Source organism: Dreissena polymorpha, chromosome 14, assembly GCF_020536995.1.
Source record: "Dreissena polymorpha isolate Duluth1 chromosome 14, UMN_Dpol_1.0, whole genome shotgun sequence".
Lineage (NCBI taxonomy): Eukaryota > Metazoa > Mollusca > Bivalvia > Myida > Dreissenidae > Dreissena > Dreissena polymorpha.
This window is the reverse complement of record NC_068368.1, coordinates 36,622,357-36,639,897: the sequence shown is the minus strand read 5'-3', so window position 1 is coordinate 36,639,897 and position 17,541 is coordinate 36,622,357. Positions and strand designations below refer to the sequence as shown.

At 35.4% G+C, this 17,541-nt stretch overlaps 1 protein-coding gene and 1 long non-coding RNA gene across 2 annotated transcripts in view; both read right to left on the bottom strand.

The window, feature by feature from the left end:
- The window catches only part of LOC127857734 (60S ribosomal protein L11-like), a 33,822-nt gene extending 18,570 nt beyond the window's left edge, over positions 1 to 15,252 (bottom strand). Inside the window, exons 1-3 of the mRNA XM_052394389.1 lie at positions 15,158 to 15,252; positions 10,596 to 10,749; positions 4,154 to 4,260 (exon numbers count right to left, since the gene is read on the bottom strand). Of these exons, the coding sequence (XP_052250349.1) occupies positions 4,154 to 4,260; positions 10,596 to 10,749; positions 15,158 to 15,163 (267 nt within the window). The 5' untranslated portion in view covers positions 15,164 to 15,252. The remainder of the gene's footprint in view (positions 1 to 4,153; positions 4,261 to 10,595; positions 10,750 to 15,157) is intronic.
- Positions 3,085 to 4,136, bottom strand: LOC127857743 (uncharacterized). Its single transcript, XR_008038599.1, has 2 exons — positions 3,282 to 4,136; positions 3,085 to 3,119 (listed from the first exon to the last, which is right to left on the bottom strand). It is a non-coding gene; the product is annotated as an uncharacterized LOC127857743 (long non-coding RNA).
- Positions 15,253 to 17,541: the final 2,289 nt, after the last annotated feature.

The following is a 17,541-nucleotide window of genomic DNA, read 5'->3' as shown; positions in this document are numbered from 1 at the left end:
GATACTTCGAGTGGATCGAAACACAAAATTTAACCATATATTAAAAGTTACTAAGTCAAAAAAGGGCCATAATTCCGTAACAATGACAACCAGAGTTATGCAACTTGTCCTTTTACTGTACCCTTATGATAGTTTGTGAGTGTTCCAAGTATGAAAGCAATATCTATGATACTTTAGGGGTAAAGTGACCAAAACATAAATCTTAACCAAATTTTCAATTTTCTAAGTATAAAGGGCCCATAATTCCGTCCAAATGCCAGTCAGAGTTACATAACTTTGCCTGCACCGTCCCCTTATGATAGTTCATAAATCTTGCAAGTATGAAAGCAATAGCTTTGATACTGTAGGAATAAAGTGGACCTAAACACAAAACTTAATCAAATTTTCAATTTTCTAAGTATAAAAAGGGCACATAATTCTGTCAAAATGCCAGTCAGAGTTACATTACTTTGCCTGCACAGTCCCCTTATGATAGTTAGTAAGTGTTGCAAGTATGAAAGCAATAGCTTTGATGCTTAAGGAATAAAATGGACCTAAACACAAAACTTAACCAAAATTGTCAATTTTCTAAGTATAAAAAGGGCACATAATTCTGTCAAAATGCATGCCAGAGTTATCTAACTTTGCCTGCCCAGTCCCCTCATGATAGTAAGTAAGTGTACCAAGTTTGAATGCAATAGCATTGATACTTACTGAGAAAAGTGGAACTAAACGCAAAACTTAACCAAAATTTGCAATTTTTTAAGTACAAAAAGGGCACATAATTCTGTCAAAATGCACGCCAGAGTTATCTAACTTTGCCTGCCTAGTCCCCTCATGATAGTAAGTAAGTGTACCAAGTTTGAATGCAATAGCATTGATACTTTCTGAGAAAAGTGGACCTAAACGCAAAACTTAACCGGACGCCGACGCCAACGCCAACGCCAACGCCAACGCCAACGCCGACGCCAAGGTGATGACAATAGCTCATAATTTTTTTTCAAAAAATAGATGAGCTAAAAATGCCAAAATCTGTGAAAAGGCCCCTTTAAGGGGAAAAATTCTGGAAAGGGAAGACGCCGAATATCGGCGTCACTTTCTTAGTAAAAAAAACCCCTGAACACTGAATCCCTATAGACACTGAGGGTCAAGCTCTCTGTGACTTGTTATAGTTATGCCTTTTATTGGTCATAAAATGGTATATTTAAGCCGTTGCCAGAAGTCAACATTAAACTCGGAATTAAGGAAAGCAACACATTCAGTATTAATGAACAGCAAGTTTTTATTTCATAAAAGCATTTATATATAGTTATATAGCATTACAGACATCATCAAATTTATTGTACATACAGTTATACACAAAACATGAGAAGAAAATGCACCATGTACGACAATTTCTAAAAAAAAAAATATTTTTTAAAATAAAATTATTTGCCTACCTACCTACCCTAATTTTTTTGGCCATGTCAGTGGAAACAAACGATTTTTTTTTTTAGGCCTTATTATAATATTTTGGGAAAGGTAAAGTTTGAACAAGAAACCAACAATTTCGGAAATAAAAAGTATACCATTCATTCCTTGTACTATATTTCGGATGTGTTAAAAATTCGGACATTTAAAGATAGGGACATTTATGTGTTGGTTTGTTGTTGATAGTTTGTAAAATTGTTTTATGATATTTCAGGCAACAAGAATGGATGGTGGCAATTATCTGGACCTTTCTGTCAATAAATATGCGAGAAAAACATTCATTTATTTGAGCCTAGAAATTATCCACCACTTACAGAAAACGTTTTAACAACAGAAGCTGTCAAAGCTGATGTATATCATGTCCAAATGACCAAATATAACTGTTTAACAATATGAAGTGAGATGCTTTATTTTCTGATGTTTTCTTTTTCCCTTTCAAATAATGTAAATTGGTGTGATTCTATGTATAAAATTAAATAGTTAATTTTGAAACATTTACGCAGCATATTAAAGTTATTTATATACAAATAAAGCTTATTAAGACTTATGAAGGTATGACTTATGAAGGTACTTTGTTTTTTTTTATGTATTACCATATTTTTTCAAGTGATAATACAGTCAATGACATTAATGTAATGTAGTAAGGTTTCTTTTAATAATCGTCCTAAATTATTGTTCATATTAATAAGGTTGGAATAACAGACAGTTTTCACACTGCGATAAAGTGGCAACAACTATTTTTGGGCCAGTCAAACCCCTGGGTCATGGTTCACGATGGTCCATTGGTGATCGCAAAAGATCCACTTCTCCCTAAAACTGCCTCACTTCTCCCTCTCCAGAGCCGAGGGAGAAGTGACTTCTCCCAAAAATTGGAGTCTAGCTTGATCCCTGATATTAAAATCTTTTCATCAGATACATGCGAACATGCCGCTTTTGCGGTGTGTGATTGTGGAAACTTTTCTATTGAGGCCATCCTTAAAAAATTGTTTGTTTGGCATAACCCGACCCAGGTAAATCTGGGTGGGTCAGTAGGTAGGGATTTTTTTTTTAGTATTTTTTTTTCTGACATTGAAATCCGACATATACCAAACTGAAAGGTAATTATCAAATAAAGCTCCAAGTCTTCTGTCTCATGAAAGGTAATTGGTAAAGATTTTTCTGCACCGTCCGTATCACCGCACGTGTATTCGTAAGTCTATTTTTTCTATAAAGAGCTTCTTTTCATTTACTTATTAATCAGGGTTTTTTTTGGCCCGATTTTATAGCCGAAATTCGGCTATGTTGCCAATCCCAAAAAGTATACTGAATGTTGATTGGCCAGCTACCATATGCGCTTCAAATTGTTCATGGAAACAAAGAGAACAAGGGACAAAATTGTCACAAAACCAGGTTTTCATTGTGAAAAAAAAATCTGATAAAGGGAGAAAACTCAAACTGAACTTTTGAAATGACCCCCTTTGTAATTTTTTTTTTTTTTTAAATCTATTTTTAGTCGTGGCGACCTTGACATTGGAGATATTGACGTTATTCTTTCGTGGGACACACCGTCCCATGATGGTGAACAAATGTGCCAAATGATTTTAAAATCTCACAATGAATGACATAGTTATGGCCAGGACAAGCTCATTTATGGCCATTTTTGACCTTTGAACTCAAAGTGTGACCTTGACCTTGGAGATATCGACGTAATTATTTCGCGCGACACACCGTCCAATGATGGTGAACAAATGTGCCAAATGATTTTAAAATCTGACGATGAACGACATAGTTATGGCTCGGACAAGCTCATTTATGGCCATTTTTGACCTTTGAACTCAAAGTGTGACCTTGACCTTGGAGATATCGCCGTAATTATTTCGCGCGACACACCGTCCAATGATGGTGAACAAATGTGCCAAATGATTTTAAAATCTGACAATGAACGACATAGTTATGGCCCGGACAAGCTTATTCCGCCAGCCCGCCAGCCAGCCCGCCCGCATTCGCCAATCTAATAACCAGTTTTTTCCTTCGGAAAACCTGGTTAAAAATAGTTTTAAAAAAACACTCCGGATTAAAATGGCGGATGTTTTCAATGAAATTAACGAGATTTAAGCATATTCGCAAATTATATTTTTCTAGAGCCAAATTCGCTATACTTTCACAAATGGCTAACGACAGTGCGAGCCCTCTAGTAGTGAGCATTTATTCCAATAATAACACGTTGGCAATGCTCGCGCTGTTGTTCGCAATTTGAGTCATTTGAAAAACTATTGAAAATTTGGCTCAAGAAAAACAAGAGCGGTTTAATTGTATTTAAAGTCTAATTAATCGTATATGCATATGTCAAATAAATAGGCGACTGAAATAAATACCAGTACGCGCTGTGTTCATTGCTATTCTAGACATCCTTGAAAGAGCATTCAATTAAATGACGCAAATAACCGGAAAGGATAAAAGGCGGAAAGGACAAATTAAGCGGAAAGAAGTTTCGGCGAGCAAAAAAAAAATTTTTTTTTGAAAGTAACAAAAAAAAATTCAGTGGGGCCGATTTTAGTGGGTTGGTCAGGTTATGCCAAACAAAAGAATTTTTAAGGATGGCCTGATGGCAGGCAGATAGGGAAGTTTTTAAATAAAAGTTTGACAAATTTGGGAAATAAATGGTGTTTTTGGATTGGGAAAGGCGCCAAACTAAATTACAACAAACAAACCCACACTATTATACCTTCAGTCCTTTGTCCAGGATCTCCTCTGCCTTGGGCCCTCGCACGGTACAGTGAACAGCAATCTTCTCGTTTCTGCGGATACCGAATGATCGCACTGTGTAACGGGCTGAAAAATAAGTGTTCAAAACAGGAAAATATAAGTTCGTGCATAACATTTTTGTGTTGGTTTTAATGTAGTTGTTTTCAAATTTTAACAGTATTCCTGTCACATCTCTGCTGTCAGTACTAGCTCACACTTTCTGAGTAGCTGGTTTACCAGTACCAGTACTCAGTGAACATACATATGGCATTAACTGAAAACTACCTTACAGTACTCGAGTTAGGTTGGGGAAGAATGGCCATTGAAAATTGTTTCACAATTAAGTAACCAACAGTGCCTCAACAGACAGGTCAGAGTTGCATTGTGACTTTGTTGCTGCACAAAGGAAGCAGAATTATCAACAAAGGTTGACAATCTAAATGTCCATGTGCTTTGAAAAAATTGTATGTATTTTTAAACAAGAGCACCGCCTTGCGGGTGCAGACCGCTCATCTATTTTCTTTTTAAAGGTGAAGGGACTCTCATTTTCAATCACAAAGGAGGGAGGAGTGGAGTGAAGAGGGGTGTATAGTGTGGGGTTGTGGACATTTATTACATTATCTTCCAAAAAAGCGAAAAAAAAAAAAAAAAAAAATCGGGGGGGGAGAGGGGGGGGGGGGGCGATGGGGGGGGGGAGGGGGGGTTTTGGGTGCGATGGTTGGACGGTATTTCAAACATAACCGTTTTAAAAAAAAATGGGGGGGGGGGGTATAGTGTGAGGGTGTGGTGGTAATTTGTGAGATGATCTTAAAAAAAAAAAAAAAAAAAAAAAAAAAAATTGGGGGGGGGGGGGGGGTGGGGGTGGGGGGTGGGTATAGTGTGAGGGTGTGGTGGTCATTTGTGAGATGATCTTAAAAAAAAAAAAAAAAAAAAAAAAAAAATAGGGGGGGGGGAGGGGGGGAGGGGGGGAGGGGGGGGGGGGGGAGGGCACGGGGGATGGTTTGGGTGGAGTCTATTGTGGTATGTCAGGTAAGAGTAGTTTCATCAAAGTATCAATCAAATCTAATTATAAATAAAGAAGTTATGGCAATTTTAGCAAAATTTAATAATTTGACCTTGAAAGTCAAGGTCATTCAAAGGTCAAAGTAAAATTCAAGTTGCCAGGTACAGTAACCTCATGATAGCATGTAAGTATTTGAAGTTTGAAAGCAATAGCCTTGATACTTAAGAAGTAAAGTGGATCGAAACACAAAATTTAACCATATATTAAAAGTTACTAAGTCAAAAAAGGGCCATAATTCCGTAACAATGACAACCAGAGTTATGCAACTTGACCTTTTACTGTACCCTTATGATAGTTTGTGAGTGTTCCAAGTATGAAAGCAATATCTATGATACTTTAGGGGTAAAGTGGACCAAAACATAAATCTTAACCAAATTTTCAATTTTCTAAGTATAAAGGGCCCATAATTCCGTCCAAATGCCAGTCAGAGTTACATAACTTTGCCTGCACGGTCCCCTTATGATAGTTCATAAATCTTGCAAGTATGAAAGCAATAGCTTTGATACTGTAGGAATAAAGTGGACCTAAACACAAAACTTAATCAAATTTTCAATTTTCTAAGTATAAAAAGGGCACATAATTCTGTCAAAATGCCAGTCAGAGTTACATTACTTTGCCTGCACAGTCCCCTTATGATAGTTAGTAAGTGTTGCAAGTATGAAAGCAATAGCTTTGATGCTTAAGGAATAAAATGGACCTAAACACAAAACTTAACCAAAATTGTCAATTTTCTAAGTATAAAAAGGGCACATAATTCTGTCAAAATGCATGCCAGAGTTATCTAACTTTGCCTGCCCAGTCCCCTCATGATAGTAAGTAAGTGTACCAAGTTTGAATGCAATAGCATTGATACTTACTGAGAAAAGTGGACCTAAACGCAAAACTTAACCAAAATTTTCAATTTTTTAAGTATAAAAAGGGCACATAATTCTGTCAAAATGCACGCCAGAGTTATCTAACTTTGCCTGCCCAGTCCCCTCATGATAGTCAGTAAGTGTACCAAGTTTGAATGCAATAGCATTGATACTTACTGAGAAAAGTGGAACTAAACGCAAAACTTAACCAAAATTATCAATTTTTTAAGTATAAAAAGGGCACATAATTCTGTCAAAATGCACGCCAGAGTTATCTAACTTTGCCTGCCCAGTCCCCTCATGATAGTAAGTAAGTGTACCAAGTTTGAATGCAATAGCATTGATACTTTCTGAGAAAAGTGGACCTAAACGCAAAACTTAACCGGACGCCGACGCCAACGCCAACGCCGACGCCAAGGTGATGACAATAGCTCATAATTTTTTTTCAAAAAATAGATGAGCTAATAAAATGATCAAGTTTTGAAGCTTATGAATAACATGGAAACTGGAAAGTACGTGCTGCTTGATCACCTATTGAAATGATTTGTCAGAAGACTAGTTAGGCCAGAGTTTTTTAATAAATAGATTTTCGGACCCGCCGACTCCTATTTTTGACGAAACCAAAAAAAAAAAAATTTATATAATTTCAATCTCGGATTTTTTTTCGGGTGCCAAAAGCCGGGTTTTAGACACAAAACGCGTGTCGGGTTTTAGAGAAGTAATTTATTTAAAGCGTTTACCGATATCGGGTGTAAATGTATCATAAGCGCTTCTGTAACATCGATCATTTTTACTGAAAACATGCAAAATGGTGGCGAGACCACAAATTAATGCCTTTATACTGGTTTGGACTTTTTATTTACCAGGATGCTAAAACAACAAAACAATTTATCAAAGCCACTAGTGACCAATCAATTGGCGATGTTGTGCGCAAACATGTTAATGAACACGACGAAATCGCTTCACTTGAAGCGTCTAAGACAATGATTGACACAGATAAGGTTAAGTGTGACCCATCTATGCCAGTGAATGTTTTGGTCGAGAGTGACTTGAAATGCATACATGCTATTTTAAAGTACCAAACCAAACAGGATCGTAGTATTATAAAAGAAAATGCATTTGATGTCCTAATGGCGATGAGGAGGAATTACTGCTACCTTCCATCTGCCAGGTAAACCATTTGTAAATTATTTAAGAAATTTTACAATTTAATATATGCAATATATTCATTATTTGGCAAACCTGTCATTGCAATTAGCAGGCTGACCAAAAATAATTATTTTATTTATTTTTTATATTAACCCTTTCAGTGTGAGAACCAAATTTTGAAGGCCTTTGCAAACAGTTTGGATCCAGATGAGACGCCACAGAACGTGGCGTCTCATCAGGATCAAAACTGTTTGCTATTCTGATAGTATTCTTTGAAAAAATCGAAGAAAATGCTATTAAATTGTAGCAATTCAGCAGACGCCATTTTAGCAGACCACAAATTTCCAAGCATGCAAAGGGTTAATTACTGATTAATTGATAAAATACAAACCATTATTATGCCCCCCTTCGAAGAAGAGGGGGTATATTGTTTTGCACATGTCATTCCGTCGTTCCGTCTGTCGGTCCGTCCACCAAATGGTTTCCGGATGATAACTCAAGAACGCTTAGGCCTAGGATCATGAAATTTCATGGGTACATTGATTATGACTGACAGATGACGCCTAAAAGATTTTGCAGGTCACTAGGTCAAAGGTCGAGGTCACGTTTGGGGGGCATATGTCTCCGACCGCTGGATTTAATAAATCCAGATAATCTTGTTCAGTTATAATGTAAATATTTACTGCAGATTAAGAGCTCGTTACAGAGACATATACTGTGTACTCTATGATGCGTTTTCAATATATTGTTTCTTTGCATATGTGTGCAAAATTTCCCCATTGGCCTATTAAAATTGATTTGTACTTGTGTCATGATCATGACTACGTTAACCATTGTTTGGTAATAACATTGTAAGATGATGATAATAATAATTCCATGCTATGCTGTGTGTCATGTTTTCTGCGTATTTTTATAAGTTGATAGTATTCATTATAATTTAGTTTCATACTGCATATATTGTAAAAAAAATGTGTTATTCTATCTCTACATAATTCCTCTTTGCTATAAGATTGTAGTGGGAAACTTGTTCAGCTTTGTGTTTTACAATTTTAAATATTAAACCATCACAAGCTTAATCTTGTTAATTTTGTAACTAATAGATTTTGGTTTGTATTTTCTTTTAATACTCAAGCAACACTTGGCGTGTTTCATTTTTGAATTACATGTAAAAGATGTTGTTTAAATAGAGGAATATTAAAGTGCCTAGGCAGTGACATGGGGGATTGGATGACAGATTAAGATTTTTTAATTTGAAGATTGACTTTGCCAGAGTTTTTTTTAATTCAGATGTTCATTTTGTCTCAAAAGGAATTACTTGCAAGAGACATATTTGCGTGTTTGTGCATTTTCATTTGTAACAGAAACTGTTTCGGATAAAAGAAAATTATGCAACTATAATTATATTCGTATGAAATGCAGGTCTGTTAATAAATGTGTTTATTGCTAAATATTTGTATGAGAATGTTTAGAACATAATAAATTTCATTGACATTTATTATTTTGGTCACGAAATATACCAAGAACTTCATACCATAACATTTTTAGCATAGTGCATTTTTGGTCACCATCTTTTTTTTCTTTTTTTTTTTTTTCCGTCCTCCTACTGGACATGTTTTGGAAAAAAATCCGAAAATCTTTTTATTAAAAAACTCTGGCCTTACATTTGGATATGACAGGTAAACTTTGAATATGACGATTACCTTTTGGATGATACTCCAAACAGGGCCAAAACACCAACTTTGGGGAAAGGGCCACAGCCTTTTTTCGGGGAAAAAAAGAAACAATTTTCTTGGTTTGGGGAATGTTTCAATCGTTTTGAATAACTTTAATTGTATAACTATCCTGCTTGCAATTAACTTATGGAAATTATCGCACTGAACCGCTCTGATGAGGAATACATGTAATAAACACTGACACGCGAGTTTTTTTACACCTTTATTGACATTACACAACAGATTAACACCAATTAGCTGTCAGTGTTGTTTAACCTGAAAGCGATTATAATCCGTTCAACGGACGGTTGAATAAAGCAATCAACATGTGATTGCCGCCATCTTTGAATTGTCTGAAAATACATGAAGTTGCATAATACGGATTTTTATCAGAAATCAAATGGAAGGTTGGAGAAAAAATGGGATCCAAGCACCCCCCACGTTATATTGGATTCAGCGTTATAACGGAGCACGTTATATTGGAGTTACAGTGTATATCCATGTATAGCCATATAAGGAAAAATGCCCCGCCCCTTGGCTGCCATGTTTTTCAAGCAAAGGTTACCATTTTTGAACTCATCCAAGATATCAGTGGGACAAATCTTCTGAGCAAGTTTCATGAAGATTGGAAAATAAATGTGGCCTCTATAGAGTGTTAACAAGGTTTTACTATGGCCATATTAGGAAAAATGCCCCGCCCCCTGGCAGCCATGTTTTTCAACCAACAGGCATCATTTTCAAACTCATCCAAGATATTATTGGGATGAATCTTCTGACCAAGTTTTATAAAGATCTGACAATAAATGTGGCCTCTAGAGTGTTAACAAGATTTTACTATAGCCATATAAGGAAAAATGCTACGCCCCTTGGCAGCCATGTTTTTCAAGCAAACGTAACCATTTTCGAACTCATCCAAGATATCATTGAAATCTATCTTCTGACCAAATTTCATGAAGATTGCACAATAAATGTGGCCTCTAGAGAGTTAACAAGACAAATGTGGTCGCCGCACAACGCACAACGGACAAAAAGCGATCACAAAAGCTCACCATGAGCACTTTGTGCTCAGGTGAGCTAAAAAAAAAATTTTTTGGAGGGGGGCAGTGTTTTTTTCAGTTTTGGGGGAAAGGGGTCGGATCCCCTGAGGGGGGAAAATTTGCGCGTAAAAGGGGAAAAAGGGGAAATTACAATGCTTTGCAAGTAACAGTACAAAATCAAGTTTTAACACTATAATTCACCATACATAGAGAGAAAAACATTATTCCAACTCTTTTTCATCAACATGTTATGTTCATGTTCAAAGTTCATATACTTTTTTAGTTGTTTATGAAATAAAATCACCATGATATAATTATCATTAGACACTTCTATCTAAAAAAAATTATTTTTTTTTGTTTTTAAACTACTAGAGGGGATTTTTTTAAACAAAATAGGGAAAAAATATATACTCTTTCTGGAGGGGAATGGGGCTGAATAACGCCGAATATTACATCCAAAAAAACACTTGGGGAAGGGGGGGGATTTTTTTAGCTGAAATAGGGGGAAAAAAGTATACTTTTTTCATGGGAGAAGCCGCCGATAATCCGCGGTAAAAAGTGCCAAACGAGGGCGCTGCTAAACATTTCAACAACACTGCCTGGTTACCTTTAGAGAAGACTGGTTGCTGGCCGGTAAGCTGCTCCAGCACCTTGGCAGCGCGGGTCAGCCTGTCACCAGACTCCCCCACACAAATGTTCAAACACAGCTTCACTATGCGCAAGTCACGCATAGGATTCTTCTCTTTGTCCTTTGTTGTGTCCTGTAGAAACAAATATTTAAAATTATCATCAAAATGATCGGGAAAACAGCGACTTGCCCAGTGATATTTTTACAATTTTTTTCTCATCTGAGTTCTGGGACTCGATAACTTGCAAATCTACGAGTCCCAAAATTGAAAGAAGGAGTCCAAATATTAAACGATATCATTTTTTGAGAAATGTCAATGCATTTTTGGGACTCGCATAATTTGAAACTTTGCACCCCCAGAGGTTTTTGTGAGTCCAGGACGCAGGACTCGCAGGTAAAAAAATCACTGCTTGTCACAAAACTACAATTAGTCAGTCTGACAAATCTTCATTTTATTTTTTAATGTTGCTCCCAGTTATTTATATGTTTTCACTCAATTCTGATTGGCTTACAAAAGGTAGTTTTTAATTAAAATGGTTCTGAGTACCTTTTCTGTCTAATAATAATCTAAAGCAAGCAATTAGAAAACTTAGAAATTAATTGGCGATTCTCTTAAATGGGCATAAAAAAATCAATACCGGTATCTGTATCTTTTAAAATATTGTACCGTTTGATTGCAAACGCAATCTAACCCTATCCAGTGATTAGTTGTTCTTGATTGCTTCGAGCTTTTATGAGTACAATCTTACGGCTAAAAGTTGTTCCTGATCAATCAACCTAATACATCATAACAAACACAAAAGCTGTTATCAACATCAACTTGAGTGTAAGGGTATCATGATTAAACATTTAAACCGGGCGTTTCGTGTTTTGCTCAATAACATTTACCAAAACAATCAACGTTTAAACAATAGTCAATATCAATATAATAAATGCTTGAGTGAAAATAACGTAGCCAACTAGCCATACGAAGTATATCAACGAAGAACTGAGAAATCCCTGTACTTGCAGTAAATCCAGGCTACCCAATTCGGCAGTAATTTATTTCCGATTGGTAACAGTTAGAGGATGGCACAGACATGACCGGAAACTAACAATGTGTCAACAAACGATCTTTCAGATTGTGACAATAACGTAGTCACGTCACCATCTATGTATAGAATGCGTAAACTAACGGAGAATCTTTGCTACTTTCCGAAAATCTTACAACATGGCAACGAAACAATGCATGTGCCACCATCGTGAAATATTTTAAGTGATTGATTAGTAAAACACTGCAGTTGCATGTTGAAAAGCAATATTTTAACCAAATTATATATTTATTACGTTTTTGCTAGTTAACTGGTTTTTCATTTTCTGCGGTCAAACAATATGCACATTGTATTTCACACACTATTGTTAGTCTTATTTATAAGACGCGCAAAGAATTTAGAGATTCTTTTTATATGGGCTAAATTCTTTGGAACGTCTTATCGGGGAAAAGTAGAAAATGTGTTGGAAACCAGAAAGTTTAAATTTTCATCAATTTTGCGTAAAACTGCAAAATAACATTACCAACTCATTCAGTTTTAGTTCAGAAGTCCATTTTTACCTCAAATATCGTTGAATTGAAGTTGGAAACTTCTGCTTAAATCGCAAAACAATCACTGACCTGTAGCCCTGTCATGAAACGGATTTGAATATGAACCAATCAGAAGAAGGCATTACGGTGTAAGGTGTACGCGTAATTTTATTTAACATGAGCTTTTAACACCGACTTTTATCGAACTCATGGTTCAAACAGAAATCTCAAACCTAAATTCTAGCACTTTTCAAGGCCAAATTTTCATTTTTAAGGCCGAGAACCGTTCGTTAGTTTCCTTAAAAAAATGCATTTTCAAGCAAGTTTAACACAGTAAATATCATTAATTTGCTCCAACAAATTAAAATTATTCCACAATAACTCATACATGTTATTTTTATATATTGCATACATGTTTTCCATCCTTAACTCAACGAGTCTCACATACAGTTTGTCAACCAGTTCCGGATTATCAGCAGTTCCGATTAATTTGAATTTAATTTTCCATAATGCCCCAATAAAAACAAAATGATAAGTGTCTAAGATATACATTAAGTAAAGGAATAAATCAACAAAGTTTTAGCAAGAAATCTTTTGTAAATAGCTAACAGAGTGGAAAAATGCAGCAAAAAGTTAACCAGAACTGATTGAAGGAGTTATGTTTTGAAATGTGCATATGGATATAGAAGGCTTTATTATTTTCAAATAAACTTTTTGCTGATTGAAAACAAATGCTATGACAATGTTTTGAATACTCATTCTGTAAGTTAAATGATTTTTAATAATTTTCCGACGGGTGAATTTAATTGGCTATTTTTGACAAAAAACTGCATATGCCGTCTGGCCTACCCTGTTATCATACAAAATAAATGTTACCCTTTATTTTTCCATTGACACTAAATCCCGAAAGAAATTATTGTGGTCAAAAGAATAAACGTTTTTGCCGGGTGATTATTAACTGGTTAAATGACTGTATGTATTTACTTTTTAAAGTTATTACAAGCAAACAAATTGCTTCTCAATTTCATGTTTTCTTTGTGGGTTTCCTCTTTCTCGTGGCTTTTCAAAGCACTTTCCCCCATCCCCCGACACCAATGGTCTTCACACAGACCCGACAATGTGCTTTTCGAATGACCTTTGTTTTTCTGTACCCAGTAATATTCAGTTAACCACCCTGGTTTGAAACGACACTTCCCCATCGCTGCGTTTTCACTCGCAAAAATTTATCACAATGGTGAACCTCTGACGTAGTACACATAATCTGTGACGTGTACGCATAACGTTTCGTACTCAATCCTGTACGAAACTTATATTTCGTACTCAACTTTTTGCGCGAAGGAATTTATGATAAATTTTCGTAATATTTCCCTTAAGAACGATTTAAGTTTATAATTAAAGCGATGATATAAGTAATTTTGAGCAGAAATAAACATTTTCAAGGCTTTTTTAACATGAAATAAGCACTTTTCGAGCACTTTTTCAAGGCCAACCTTTGTTCAAGGGCTTTTCAAGCCTAGGACTCGTTTTCAAGCACTTTTCAAGCCCTGTGCGAACCCTGTAACTAGATCTAGTATGCTAATCTTTGTCGATTTAATAAGCATATGTTCAAAACAGATATGGAGCAGTTTCTATTCACTGTTCTAAGTTTCAGCAAGTTTTTATGCATGTCTTTTTCGCACCTCTGTCTGTGTTGTTTTATTTACTTACATTCTACGTTACATAGGAGGACGGTATACTGTACGACCTGTATCAAAATTATTTGTGTACAGTATAAAAATAAAAGATGTAATTTATTTCAGAACTTTTTAATTGTCAATTTAGAAAAAAAACAATGCTAAATTAATCCAGAAAAGTATAACATCCGTTTACTATGTAACCCTCTGCACCACAACAAACTGTATTTTACGCTGTTTATTCTCCCACTTTAAACCAGATTCTTTACATCGAGGTCATGTTATCGATTTATATCTACACAGCGAGCGAATCGAGGGATGTTGAAAAATTGAATAGTGGTTGGATTTAAAATGTTCAGGCGTGCAAAATTCGAAGTGTCATTACATAATTTCTACAGAACATTATCGAGAAATGAATTATCTACACAGGTATGTAAATATTATTGCAATCTGTTGATATTAAGTGTCTAATATCGGGGCTTGAATGTTGCGCACAAAATCCTTGCGCAACAATATAGACAAAGAAGAAAAACATTCCAACACATTTTAAATGCTAGCCCGGTTCGACGCTCCAAATATTACCAATATAAAAAGTAGCTTAATATTTGAGAGCGTCAACAAGTTCGACTACAGAATTGTCAGAATATTTTGTTCTATTTTTTTGCCATAGCAACCAGAATTTTCGACATAGGAACAAAATAAAATGATGAGCATAATCTCCATATTGCCATCTATCCATGTTTTAAGTTTCGTGAACAAATATGAAGACCTTTTAAAGTTATCGCAGGATCCAGAAAAGAGTGACGGACAGACGGACTGACTGACACACAGAGCGCAAACCGGTTTCACCGGTATGGGGACAATAAATCTTCCATGTATACCAAAAAATTTACAAATAATAACATTGTCTTACATAAAGCTAACGATGAAACACGTTTTTAATAGAAGTTGACATCCACCGAGTTCACCGCAATAGAAAATTTTCAAAATTTCAGTGAATAAAGTATATTGTCTATTCAGTAATTACTTATTGGAAGATCGTGTGCAATAATGCAAAAGAACGTTTAACATGTTTGTCTCACAGTTATATGTTTATTTATTTAAAAACATAGAATTCGCGAGTCAACCAATTTTGTACAGCTTCCTAACTGAAATTTCATAAAGGTTTGGAGGTTATTTTTCGAAACATTAAATGAAAGAAGGTGTGAAAAGATTTCCATATGTTGATCAAGCGGTTGACAAGGCTAAATAAGTACGAATAATATGGATAAGAGTGGATTTTTTAATGAACGTCAAATAATACGCACCGCCATGTTTATATTTAGACCGGAAAAGGAAGCGAAATTGTCAAAAAAGTCTATAAGACGGTTCTTAGAGGCTACATTACACTAATTGGTCGTCTAGCTACTACCTGGTTTTCCAGTAATTCGTGTCGTTCAGAACACAGGTGGTCAGCGTGTGGCTATGATATAAATTAGTGTAAACATCAGTTTGAATGATAAATAATCATATAATAACCAAAAAGAAACTTTTCCGAAAAAAAATCACAATTATATATATATCAGCAGGGATGGAAATTAACATTTTACAATTGGTTGCCCACACGGGCAACCATCTTTTGTATTTTGGTTGCCCAGCTAAAGACTAACGTACCCAGTACCATGTTCATGTAGTGTCATGTGTATATAAGACTTTCTTTACATATAAATTAAAGATAACTAAACAACAACATTGCTTCATTGACAAACTGTCTCAGTATTATGTCATAAGTCTGAGTTTAATCATTTCATTGGCTTTTGATAAATGAATTTTATTAAATTAACTCACAGGCGCCACTTTTATTAAATGTTTAATTGCAATGAATTGTTTCAAGCTTAAAAGCAATTTGCCCAGCCGGACTACTAACTTTTGAATTTGAGTTGCCCAGGCCAAAATGTACTGGCCCCGGGCTCACGGGCAACAACAAATTTCCATCCCTGATAAGTGAAACTCCAGCTGCTGGAGCAGTATTGAATTCTCATTATATACACTAAGTTGGTCCTTTATTTAAGGCAAGTGACCAATTGCCAAAACAGTACAAAACTGCACAATACAAAACAACATACATAACACATAAAAGAATAAAGCTGTGGTCACCGCCTTGGAACGGTCAATGCAAAGTATTGGGTGTTTAAACCGGTCTTAGAACGCTCAACCTCATACTTGGCCCAGCAATATTAATGATACATTTTAGTGTAAATAAAATTTAACCTCATAGCATTGCAACTCAAATTAAACAATTATAAAGGGAATTAAAGCGCATTCAATTTAATTACCATTTAATTACTCAATGGTAGGAAAGAGACCAGAGTTACAATTTTTTGAGGAACGATGAAATGAAACTAAGAACCAGTGTCAACTACATTCCTTATTTATAGAAAAAGATTTAAGAATATAGAATCATAAAGTTAATATTTCAGATCATCATTGCGCAAATACATGAAGAAGCAGCCATAATGGGTCAAAAAGTTCCATATTACATAGCTTGGTTGCTTATGTGACTGCTTAAAAAAATCAAACAAGAAACGCCTGTCAGAGACAAAATAAAATAAAATTGAACGCTATACACCCAATGACCTATTCATGCAGATTTAAACAGTGATCGTATGAAGCAATATAGAAGCGATGACGTCACAAAAATCAATGTAGCCAGGAACAGAGAAAGAGTATCGTATGACGTAATCGACAAGCGAAGACACGATGACGTGAACACAATCCAGGGGCAGTACTGTAGAAAAAAAAAAAGAGTCGGAACGAAAACAAATGAACCATACCTACTTCACAGTCATGAAATAGTTTAAAATACTTGCTTTTTTGTAACTGGAGAGAAAAAACCCATATAATACTACTACTTTACATTGTTGTTATACTCATTCAGAATCATAATGAAATTGTAGGAAATTACTGGCAACTTCAAAAACGTGAGTATTTGCGTTTTACTGGCACCGGATAAAGTCCGGAAACACAACACTGTATAATACACGAAATCGATTGATACATGTACAGATTATTACGTGCTTTTCCGCATTTTTTTTTAAACAACATGTTCACATCGTATGTTCAACGTTTAATATAGTACTTAAAGTTGGTGACGAATTTTGAACTACCGGTATGGCTGCAATTTCCAGCCATGTGCTTGTAACTGAAAGATATTCATAACGACATGCGTATATAGGTTTCTAGATTGTGGGAGACAAAAAAACGTACCGTAATCATTTAACGCAGATATTTGTTATGCGTATCATTTCTTGTAAGAAAAGCTTATGATCTTAACTTCCAGGTAATGCGCAATAGACATTAAAACACCCATGAAATGTCAATTCACTAGTACCACCTGGCGTATATTTGAATTCCAATTAACCGCTAGATCATTTACATTTTACTTTGATTTTAGGAAAATGGTTGCATTAATGTTATTTGTTTGGGTGTATATTTCTATTTACAGAAATCATGCATTTGATTCACCATCGAAGCGCGGAAAGCGGCAACGAAAATCTAAACAGTCCGATACAAGTAAACCGAATGAAGTCGCAAGGGGCTGTTTGCCAATACGCTGCCAACACAAATGTGATGAATCGAAGATTCTGCCGCCAACCACTCGTCTAGGCATAACATTGCAGGACAATAGGATATTGTATATTTTATTCTGTCA